At 34.0% G+C, this 12,760-nt stretch overlaps 1 protein-coding gene across 1 annotated transcript in view; it reads left to right on the forward strand.

Moving 5' to 3' along the window:
• Nucleotides 1-12,760, forward strand: part of LOC149071076 (dual oxidase 2-like) — a 120,295-nt gene that overhangs the window by 32,345 nt on the left and 75,190 nt on the right. Inside the window, exons 3-4 of the mRNA XM_089248141.1 lie at nt 5,838-6,038; nt 11,949-12,115. Of these exons, the coding sequence (XP_089104267.1) occupies nt 5,838-6,038; nt 11,949-12,115 (368 nt within the window). The remainder of the gene's footprint in view (nt 1-5,837; nt 6,039-11,948; nt 12,116-12,760) is intronic.

A 12,760-nucleotide genomic window follows, 5' to 3' on the forward strand; every position in this document is an offset into this window, starting at 1 on the left:
ATTTTTTTTGCCCTTTTGCTTTGAATTTGGCACCTCTCCTAGAACAGCGGGTCGCACAACCCAAGAGCCTGTTCCCAACTCGAATCCTAAAAAAACTTTGGGCACCACTTTTCTGTCCAATACATCTACCATTGCTATTTTGTGAACATTTTCTTCTGTTACTTTCCTGACCAATATTATTTTTTAGATTCTGTGAGGTTGACCGAAGTACCCCTGTGACTATCCATTACAATGGGGCATCCCAATATACATTCAAACAACTGCTAAAAAGATTGAGCAGCCTTGAAAAGATTAGCCCTATCATCAGTTCTTAGATCTCATAAAAAATCTTTGGTGGTTGGCGATTCACAAATGATGATGAACCAAAAAAAAGAGGAAGTTGATTCTCAGGCCAGGAATTTTTTGGTGAAATCATGTAATACTGGAATGGAAGAAAGCTATTACTACGATGTCTTAAATGTATAGAAAATTTGATGGAATTATTTCAAAAAATGAATTGATTTATATTGACATTCTTTTTTTTTTAATTTTTGAAACTTGTTTCGTATTTTTTGTAGCATGCATAATTTACTTATTTTTTTTTGGATGGCTATTGTAAATTGCAATAAGTGTGATTACAATTTGATGCAGTTTATACTTGGTTTGTAAATACATTCATGAATTGTGCCTTAAGCGGCAGGTGAATACAGTGTTGTAATTTCTAGTGTTTTTCAATGTTTGTAACTTATTTTTTTTGCCAGTTACATTATGCTGATATACAGTCAACGCTCATCATAATGATTATGCTTTATAACGACTCTTCTGCTACTGATTAGCATGACAAGTCTAAATGTTTTCATATAACTATCCTATCTGGGCCGTCATTTCAACTTTTTCCAGCGGGGGGGGGGGGGGGGGGTTTACTCAATGTATTTATAATTTTATATATATATATATATACCATTTTTAGTGTATTTTCAAATTTGGGTGTGTATCCTATATTTTTTCTTTTTTGGTATACCATACTTTTTTGATGATCAATGGGGGTCCGTTTTAATGCGTATTGACTGTATAATGTTTTGTGGTCTATATTCACTGACATTTTGAATATCAAGTATAGTTTGACTTCCCAAAGGAAATGGCTGCGTATGTCATGTCACATGATGCAATAAAATTCTATTCCTCTGTTTTATGAGAGAAGAATTTAAATTAACCGGTTTTCACAGGATTTAGATGGGTAAATATTCTGTGTCTGTAGCAAAATTTGGGTGTTTTTAAAAAAATGTGAATTTAAAAACCTGAACATTCCATGGAGTTTTTGACCAATTCATGAAACACATTGGGAAAACTACACTGCCCAAACTTTAGTGTGATGAACGAGTAGTCACCACATTTCTGGTTCAAGTGAGCATCGTTAGATAGTCCAAAATGATAAGGAATCGTGAAAGGTGAACTCAGAAAATATTACTTTATTTTACAGAATGAATTTATTTATTATTTATTATGGGTATTTAGAATGACAAATTTAGATTGAGTCAGATATTTTCACGACGAGTTGCCACTTCGCTTGTCCATATCTGTCTGATGTTAGCTCATCAGTTCCTTTACTTGTGGATCTTTACGGGATGAAGCTGCCTTGAGTAGAATTTTCAGGAACTTAAAGAGCAGGAGAACTAACTCATGACTCACTCAGAGCTCCATACTTCCCAGTTGGAGTTTGAAAATGACCAGCAAGTAGCGAAGTGAGACAGACAGTGCAGATGAATGCCAGTGCACTGAGACTATATCACTGCTGCTGTATATACAGCTGGCTACTGAGAAACTACCAATCACTACTAACTGTATGTCACATTTGGATATCATACAAATTTTACTCATCACTCCGGAACCACCAGAGGGTAACAACAGCCACGCCCCCATGTTGTTTCAATAAAATCAGTCAACTGGGCATGTCTCAGCAACAATGTCCATCCATTTTACCGGATAGACTTACAGCGTCATGTTTGATACAAATACAAATACAAATACAAATACAATGCCACAACAGGCAAAATGCCCAACGAGGTGGCTGATAAAAAGATGCCCATAAAAATATGGTTGTCATATGTTTCAAAAATACAGCAACCCAATTAAAAATGCAATTAACACAAATTACAAACACTATATACACATGAAAAAATATTATACAATGCCCATAAAGAATACTTATGGTTGTCTTATTCTAAGAATGGATAGCTTCTCGATTTACCCCAACATGTTTATCTTATTTCTTTTTAAACGTGTCAATTGTGTTACAATTTACTACCTCCGGGGGTAAGCTATTCCATTTATTAACAACCCTATTGGAGAAAAATTCCCTGCGACACCATAACCTTGCATTGTCCCTCACCAATCGATACTGGTGTCCCCTTGTAAAAGCAGTCGATTGGCGGTGTACTAAAAGTTCATGGTCCATCCTATCCATCCCATTGAAAATTTTGAACACTTCGATCATATCTCCTCGACACCTGCGTTCATCCAATGTAAACATATTCAAAAAATTAAGTCTTTCTTCATAACTCAAGCCCTGTGTGCCAATAAGGACACGCGTAGCTCTTCTCTGCACCCCTTCAACCAAGTCTATGTCCCTCTGTAGGTATGGTCTCCAAAACCTTACAGCATACTCCAGTCCAGGACGAACTAAGCCTCGAAAAAGAGGAAGAATGACTTTAGGAGAACGCGAAGAGACCTTTTTGAAAATGAGACCAAGCATTCTATTCGATTTTTTGACAACCGCTGAACAATGTTCAGAAAACTTAAGTCGCTCGTCAATGAGAATTCCCAAATCGGTGACTCTAGTTGCATCCGGGATAGTGACACCATTCAACTCGTAAGAGAACCGTGGGTTGTTCGAACCAAAATGAGCGACCATGTGGCCTGACTTGTGATATCAAAGTGAAAATTTTAATTTAAAATATCAAATATTAATTTTTAAGCACTTATATATGTATATATATATATATATATATATATATATGTTATAATAAATTGAGTGGTCAATTTTCTATAAAACACTTGACAATTTTTATCTGTTTTAGAATTTTTTCATTTATTTTATTTGACGGCACCATGGAGTTTGTCATTACAGTAAAATTTTAGACTGAGTTCCAGATAGAGCAGGTTCAACCCACACGGGTAAAAGGCATTACCCGTGTAGGTATTTCTTACATCCCTGCCTTGGTCGTGTCTGGTCTGACAGATAGTGCAAGTGTTGAGAGAAACATGACACTGATTGAATTATGACAATTTACCAGCAACCACAATGAATTTTCTCCCTTTTTCTGATTTCTTTACAAATTTTTTATTTGAAATGGATGAATTTACTTTGGCTGAAATAAAACTTTACGTCATATGACATGACCTATGCAGTTGCCTCCTTTTGATGGTCCCACTATAGTAGTGCCTTCTAAGCTTTCTGCCATCTAGAATCTAAATTTATTATAAGTTTTCTCATATTTGTAAACACTGAATCAAATGTATAGGTAGTATTGTTATAATAAGTCTTGAATTGTGGTAAAGAAAGTCTGTTTTTAAATAATAGCGAAAAGAATTCAAGATTTATTGTCATAAGAAAATTTGGATTTTTTCCCCCTTGCTGTTTGCATAGCTCAATTTTTTTTTAATATACTTGAAAATTCAGAAGTGGTCTGTCAGTATTTCAGAGTTGACTAGTGATCGGTACTGAGAATGATCAATTGTGCTCTATTATTCAAGCGAGTTGTCAATAAAACCTTTTTTTATATAAATTCCTGATTCGTAACTCCTGTAGTTTTTTTCACCTTTGTTTAGCTAAATAAAATGTGGTTCTGAAATTTTCGAAACCAATGAAATAGTTACTCATCAAGAATTTTTATTGAATCTTTTGTTAAGATATTTATTAGCCGTCTGATAGTGAAGGGGTTAGCATGCTAGTCTTCAACTGTGTAGGTCTGATTTTAAATCCAGGTCCAGGCCTGGATATGTACTAACCTAACAATATCCCTGAGAAGTTTCATCGATCTCTTGGGGAAATGTAAAGATCAAATTATTTATTTATGCTAGTTTTAACTCTGTTGGTTTCAAGTTGTTCTGCAGCTTTAAGTCTCCTGTTCTTATGTTTCCATCATAAGTCATCCTACAGTATGTAATTCCCCATCCGTCTTTGTTAAACCAAACCACAGGATCTTATGTTGTATCTAAAGATTCTATCCCTACCTTCATCAAATCCATTGGAAAACTCTGATGTAGCTCAGTATGATATGATTTTGTTGAAGTTCTCAAAATTATGTTACAATTAATTATTACTATCAATATTTTTAAAAAATGGTTGAATCTTTCATGACTTTGCTTATTTAATCTGCAAATTTATTACCAGATCATATCTTGTGCTATCAATCAAAGTCTCAGGATCAATATTTTTTTAAATAGATAGCACGCTATAATCAGATTTAATCTCAGATCGTCCATCAAATTAAAATTTCTTTAAAAATGGTCTTCTTTTGAAGAAGATACGGTAATAGATTGAGAATAGCAATTTCTCCATGTATTTTACACCTATGTTACAATATTACAGTTCAAGTAGTTTTCTTTTTTTCAAACCGAGCACCGCTCTAGTCTATCGTCACGAGCAATTTTTACTACCAATTGAGTTGTGCCAGAAGTGTGAGTAAGAGTGTACCTAACAGTCTGAGTACCTCTATGGTGGTGTGCGTGGATTTAGTGTTGCCACCTATATCTCAAATTGTGAGTGAAGTGTAATGATTGAAAATTTGTAGCGTTTAGGGCTTTTGTTCACTATGGCGAGACTTTTTAATGACGAGATCGGCTTGCATTCGCTTCTCAAAGTTGGGAACCACAAAAAATTAAATTCAGCCGACCACCACTGTGGCGAAGGTGAAGTTTGAACCTGGGTACTCACAATGCGAGTCCATCACTATGACCACTTGATCACCACAGTGCCACTGTTCAAGTACTGAAAATTCAGAGCTTTAAGATATGACTACAGAATATGGAGCTCCACTACAGTATTTCTCAATCTTCAGTTCGCAGACCAGAAGTGGTCCCTGTACATGGGATAGATGGTCCCCAGGCAGACTAAGAAATTTTATTCTTAGTGAAAACTATTCAATTGTATGCAATTAAGGTAATTGTGTGTGTATATTTTGAATAAAAAATTTGGCCTACATAACTGGATCCCTTAACTCTTTACTATCCATAGATGGGGTGAGGGGTTAAGGGTATATAAGAAATTATTGTGAAAGGGCAGGGAGGGATGAGAAAGATAAGCATAGATACCCCATTAGTTACATTTCAAAAGCTCCAGGCAAGCTTCACGATAAATTTCACTGTTGTTTGTAACAATACAATATAGAAACTAAATGGTAAGAAAAGATGGAGGTTAAGTGAGAAGTAAAATTTTGGATGAGTCCATTTCAGGAAGCAAAAATAGGTTATTTTCACAGACTTTCCAGTATCCTCCAAGAATCTGTAAAGGATCAACTTGAAGAACTCGATGCACTCAAATTCCCATCACTTATGTTATTTCAAAGCCTCACAGTAAATCCTTTTTTTGGGCATCTGATCTCATTTGCTATGTTTGAACTAACATGCTTACGTGACTGACTGTCTTATCTAACAGCAATTGTACAGAGAGATAACACAATTTGAAAGAAAAATTGGTGTGTGCATTCTTGAAAGAATTGTATAGAAATGCTTTTATTTAAAATTCTTTTTGTATAATTACCTAATGCTCGATAAAAGTCAATGCTCTACTTATTCAATTCCTTTTGTCTCAAAAATACACTTAAGACTTCCTGAAAAGTTTGTAATTTTTGTTTCAGACAGTGCACTGATTCGTCTCCTGCCCTCGGATTATGAAGATGGTGTCCGAACACCCAAGGCTAAGAAAAAAAAAGAAACTGCCAATCCTTTTGCAATCAGTAATGCTATCATGCACGAAAAGTCAGAACCTGGAGAGAATTGCAATAATTGTTCTACATCTTGTTCAAAGACTGGAAAAAATGTCTTGATGGCGTTTTTTGGTATGTGTAGGACAATTTTACATTGATTCATGTTTTGTATTTCATTGATAGTTCATAAACTTGCAAGATAGTCAAATATTGAAATTTCATGGAAGAAAAGACAAGGATTTGATAAATCAAGAAAAAATTGAACAAATTTCATAGAAGTTAAGTACAATGGAACTTCAGTTAACAAGCTTGATTTGTTCCGACAACAACACTCGTTATTCGAATCAAACTTCCTCATAGGAAATAATAGAAACTCTGCTAATTCGTTCCACAATTATTCATTCACATGAAAATGGCTAATAAAAACGGCATTCAATCAATAACTAAACACAATAATAATAAAATATAATACAGTAAAATGTACATAATATAAATAACGCCATAAATAAACATACAACACGATAATGCTTACAAACATTATTGACTATTAACTTACTCTGAACTACGAGAGAAAGAAAGGCTATTGTTTAGGACAATTTACAGACACACTGCTGTTTGAAAACTTATTCTTTTTGTGAGACTTTCAAAAAGAGCCTTATCCAATGACACTTGTTTTTGCTTTTTTTAAGATTTCTAAGAAATGGGAAATTGCAGTGTTCAGCGGACAGATTTCTATGCTTGCTCACTGCTACAGCTTTATTTGGGTGGTTCTTTTCTACAGAGTTTTGCTCAGATTCCCACATTCTATAAATCTCTCTAATCTCATTTTATGTGAGAGGGACATCTCCTTATCCTCAGATGAGAAACCATCCATAAACTTGTTGGTGTGTGAAAAAGAGATCCATCACTTTTCGTCAACTCCTAGACATTTTTCACCACTAGTTCTTGAATGGCATTTTCACGCACCCCCACTCCATGGTCTTCCCCAATCACACAATCTGTTTGACAAGTATTGGCTCCTGTTCATGAGCTAGCCCTTCAGAGTCACGTTCAACAATTCAAATCAGCCCAAAGTTTTCTCCAAGCAGAATTTGAAAAAACTTCAAGCACAAGTACGCATGGCTGCAATGCTACATCTAGTTTCGTATCGTAAGTATTCACACTCGCACGTGTGTTAATTCTCTGAGTGAGGCAGGCTTACCGGAAACTGTAGGGGAGAATGTTATCTACAATTCCATAACACATGTGTGGGCGGAAACAAAAAATCATCAGCTCAGTAGTAATAACATGAAAATAAATAAACAAAACTCATAATTTTTGCTCGTAATGCGAATCATTGCTCATTTACCGAGTCGAAATTTGTTCAAAATTTTAGCTCGTTATACAAATTGCTCGTTAATCAAAGTTCCATTATATATACAGTAGAGTGCCGATTATCCGAACTCCAATTAACTGAACAATTATCCAAGCACCCTATCTCTCTCGATTTTTTATATTTATCACGCAAAATCGAAAACATTCCCCGATCAGTGTATTGTTGGGAGCCGTAACTACAGAATAAGGGCTTGGGAAAAGAAGGTGAAATCAAGGTCAAGACAACAGAATTCCTGTTTATCTTCCCCCCCCCCCCCCTTCGCCATGGACTCTTGTTTTTGTCCTCTTTGCAGTGGAACTTTCCATTTAGTGACAGGTCTTTTGGAAAAGTTTATTATTACACTCGTGATCTGTTACAGTCTGGTTCATTTCATTTAGAACTAAGGTGAAAATAAGATGTCTGGCAAGCGAAAAAGGATTGTTCTTTCGTTAGGGGGAAAAAGCAAAGATATTGAAGAGGCTTAAAAATTTAGAAGTAGGAACAAAATTAGCATTGGGGTACAGTGTAAGAAAGTCTACAATATCAGAAATTAAAAAGAATGGAGATTCCATTATAAATTGTGTAACAACACTTGAAAGTGAGCAAGACAGCTTATAAAACAAAAATCTATGAAAAGATCTTTCGACGATAAAGTTGATTAAGCTTTGTACATGTAGTTTTTACAAAAACGCTCATCTGGTCAACCAATTTCTAAACTCCTATTGTGTGAGAAGGCACTGCTTTTCAATGAAAAACTGAATGGAAAAAATACATTTCAAGCAAGTTCTGAGTGGCTTCGAAATTTCAAGTTGCACCATGGTATATGAAAAATCAAATTGAGTGACGAAAAATTATCTGCAATTGGTCTATGGTGGTCACTACTAATTTCGGAAAAGAATATAAAGAAATTATTGAATCGGGAAAAATATGAAGAAGAATTCATTTACAATGCAGATGATACTGGACTGTTTTGGAGATCTCTACCACGAAAAACATTATCATCTGGAATTGAAAGAATAACAACGCTTGTGTGTGCAAATGCAACAGGAAACCAGCAATTGCCATTGTCTGTGATAGGAAAATCGAAAAAACCCAGAGCCTTCAAAAATTTTAACACTTTGCCAGTTATTTACACTTCTCAAAAAAGGGTTGGATGACTACAGAAGGTTTCATTGATTGGCACAATAAAACTTTTATTACTAAAGTTAAAGAGCATCAAAAAAAAAATTGAAGAAAATGGGTAGTAGAGTAATAGTGATTCCAGATGCACCTTCACATCCGTGGGCAGACGAACTTGAATGTGAAAACTGAAAGTTTCGTTCATGCCACCTAATGTTACATGTGTAATACAACCCATGGATCAAAGTGTAATAGAGACATTCAAATGACTTTATAGAAAACAATTTTTTAAAAAACCTCGACTTTATAGAAAACAATTTTTTAAAAAACCTCGACTTTATAGAAAACTACTTTTATCAGAAGAAACAGAAGAGCCTGATTCCCAACATACCAAATATAGTAAGTTAAAAGATTGTTGTATGATAACTGCTGTTTCCTGGAATCTAGTAAAATTCTCAGTATTAAAGAAGTCATGGAATAAAATTTTAAATAAAGAAAAAACTGATAATGGATCCGAAAAATATCTGGTAATGAAAATGAGGAATGTAAAACAATCAAGGAGATGGGAAAAATCCTGTTACAAAGAAAATGAAATTAACAAGTGGTTAAATAGTGGCACAGATGATCCTGGATATCAAATTTTAAATTATGATGAGATTGTGGATGTGATTCAAGATGTAAAAGAAATTGAGGAAAATGAGAACGAATGCTCTGAAAATGACTCCGGTCCATCACATAATGAAGCCTTTGAATGTTTGGAAACACCTACAAAATGGCTCAAACAACATGAGAATGCTGATCCTATTCAACTAATGTATTTAAGAGGAATTCGTTACACGGCAGCGTTGAAAAGAGTATCTTTGAAGCAAAATACAGTTGAAAACTTTTTTGCTTAAATTTTAATCCCTGCTTCAGAAAATTATAAAAAGAGAAAAAAAATTTAAATCAGAAAAAAAAAAGTAAAAAAAATATTAAAAGATGAAAAGACCAAATAAGACAAAAAAATAATTTTAAACATGCCAGCACTAATTTTAAACCGCTGCCAGTCTTAAGCCTGGATAAAGTGTGGAGGAAAATTGTGCACACACAATATTTTTTTAATCTACCTATCCACTGCTGAATTTGATGAAAACATACATTTGCTGTATTAAAAAAAACTGTACGCATAAAAATATATACTTCACCTTTTTTAGTATAGTCAGGAACATCTCTTAAGTTGCCTGTCCAATTATCCAAACTAGGGCTTGTCCAGACAGATTCGAATAATCTGCACTCTACCGTATTTTGTTTTTTCAGAGGAACGTTATGCAGAATCTTTTTCCCTCTTTTTTTTGAGATTTACAACTCCTTTCCATAGACACATTTGCCTAATTTCAACAATTTTGTGTTGTTCTTAGACGCCAAATTAGAAATTGCACCTGGAAAGTTTTTTCGGGAGGTGAAAGGAGGCGCAATACTTTGTTCAGTTTTCGTGGTGACCGGGCACCTGTGATTTATCAAGTCCTGGAATGAATATGAGTCTTTCTATCTGGAAGTGATAGCAGGTCTTTCCAATAGTATGTAGGCCTACTGAAAATCAGTTTTCTCTCCAGAGCAATGTATCACTGGGTGGAGCAGTTTAGGTATCTTTCCCTTTTCCTGTGTCAGATTTTATTTTTAAATTGACAAATTGCAATGTATATATGTGTGATTCTCACGAAATTGGTCTAAATTGTGTACTCATCAGTTTAATCAGTTTATATCAAATATATATAAGACACTGAGCTTTTTTTGTCACTTTCTGATTCCAGTTTCTTAAAAGTCGCCGCTCTGTTTGTTTTCATCTATTGATGAACATTTTTTTTCATCAATAGATTTTTAAAATTTACTTGAACAAATTTTCATTTGTTAAGGAAATGTCCTTCTCCTGGTTGTCCCCAGCCCATTTTGCAAATTTTAAAATAATTTTCTATCCTAAAACAAAACAAAAAAATTTTTTTTTTCAATGATATGTATTTTTAGGACCAGTGTACTTTCATATTTCATCCTTTTCATAATTTTAAATATTTTTTATCATTAGTTTATATCCAAATGAGAACTTTCCCCAGCTTTTTTTTCCCATTTGTAGTATTTGAAAAACATCGGTTGAAATCCTAAAACACCAGATGCCACTTATCAAATTTTGTGTTGAGGAGTTTAAGAAGAATGTAGTCATCACTTGAACCTCCTTTTAAATCAGTTAGAATTGTAAATTAATTCACAAATTAGGTTTATTCAAGAAAAAAAGAGGTGAGTGTTTTTATTAAATGTTCTTGTGGTTATTTTTTCTTTTTTTTGTGAGAAATGTGTAATTGAAAATTATTTTCACTTTACCATGTGTTTCAGTTCAGAGACATCTATTATTTCCGAAAAGCACATGCTTTCAACATGCTTAGTTCATTTATGAGTGTTGCAAAACATGTAAAAATGTCTTTCTCCTAGCATTAGGTAGCCAGAAGGAAAGTTTGATCATAAGTTGGGGGATAAAAATAAAAAAAGTTATACTTCTTGGTTGCAACATCAAGCTGCAGTAATGCTTCATGTAAAAACCTTGCTTTGAGAGTTCGTCTCAAGCTCTAGCAAAACAAAAACAAATTAGAAATCTGTTGTCCCCAATAAACTTGACGGAAAGGAGCAAAAAGCACCAAAAAAGAAATAAAAATGCTATGGGAAAAAAAGTTAGAGTATTCAGTGCTTGTCCAAGTTGAATATTAGCTACCAAAATAGATAATATATTTTGCGATTGGCAAGCATAAATATTTAGCACGGAAACAGGCAAAATGCCTCTTCAGATTTGCCTAAATCATAACATGGTCAAATTTAAATAATTTTTTTTCACCATGCATTTTTTTTTTACTACTTTTTTTCCATTTTTTGTCCAATATCATGAGAATGACCCATAAGTATCACATAAGCTCCCATCTAAATGCTTCTTTCTGCTGAAGAAAAACATTGGCTGCCAAAAATTTCTGGAAAGAACACTGGATATTGTGGCAGTGTAGGTGCGTCCATGTTGATGTACTTCTGCCTGGGTTTTAAGAAATCGTTATTGATTTATACAAAAAATGACATTTTTGTGATAAATGGTTATTGTTTTACAGTATTCCTGAGAGTAGTGGATAAACTAGGACAACAGAGCCACAGGTGGGAGGCAATAATTTGAGAACCACTGGTGTAACCATTCCTGCACCTTCAATATATTCTGCAAGTTCAGTGACTAAAAAATGTGAGGAGAGGCAGTTTTTCTTAACTTTGCCCATCCCTTGAGAGTCACTGCAATAAAGCATTGTTTTTGATACATCTTCTGCCATAAACGTCTCTAAATAAAACATTTACTATAATTTTGAGCATGAAATTCTTCTAATAGGGAAAATTTCTCACCACAACATTACTTGAAATCATTCCTCCCCCCCATATTTTGTAATATTATTTTGTGTTTATAATATTATGTGTTATTTATGTATTTATAATATTTTAAAAATATATTTTGTGTATGGCAAAAATCCATTCATGAATTTTTATGTCTTAAAACATAAATCGTGTATTTCTAGGACAATTTGTGGTGGAAGAAATACTTAATGCAAGGCAGCCATCATGTCCATCCGATTACTTCAACATTAATATACATAATGATCTTAAGAACTTGAAGAGCTTCCGTTTCATTCGTTCAAGGTTTGATGAAAAAACTGGACTCTCAGTGAATAGGCCAAGACAGCAGGTAACAATTACTCCTTGCACACCTTATAACATAGTATGATATTTTTATTACTTGGATGAAAGTTTATGACAATGAATTTGGGAACTATCTGTGATTACCCTAATTTGAGGTACATTGAGCTGTGTGTATAATCCACAGCTGCAAATTTCTCTACTTTGAGAAAAATATTATATATAGCCCACACACACACACAGCGGTGAATAATCCATGCATAAAAACTTCATTATCAATAATGAAGCAAGAATGAATCTTAAGGAATGGAAGGGATTGTTTTTTAAAAATTAATTTTAAAACTTTATTTCCATTCCAACCTGTTAGAAGAAAACACTGCAGATAAAACAGTATACAATCTCACTGAGAAATTTGGATATTTTTTTAAACATAGAATTCATAGATTACACTGGCCACATTAAAGAAATGACAAACCATTGTAAAGGCATATGCATGTCTGAAACGCATTGCTAAGGAAACACTGTAGCCAAAGTAAACATTCTACATGTCATTGTTGAGGCTCAGAAATGATTATTACCAGACAGATTTTTGCCCATTTCGGACATTTGCCCAGCTCTGATGAACTTTTAAAGTAGCCTATTGCTCAAGTCAGGTCCTGTTTGGTATATATACAAAATGTTTTTTGTGACTATC

This window comes from Pholcus phalangioides, unplaced genomic scaffold (genome assembly GCF_987345545.1).
Source record: "Pholcus phalangioides strain wild (caught in Gottingen) unplaced genomic scaffold, Ppha-v1.0 ptg000019l_1, whole genome shotgun sequence".
NCBI lineage: Eukaryota > Metazoa > Arthropoda > Arachnida > Araneae > Pholcidae > Pholcus > Pholcus phalangioides.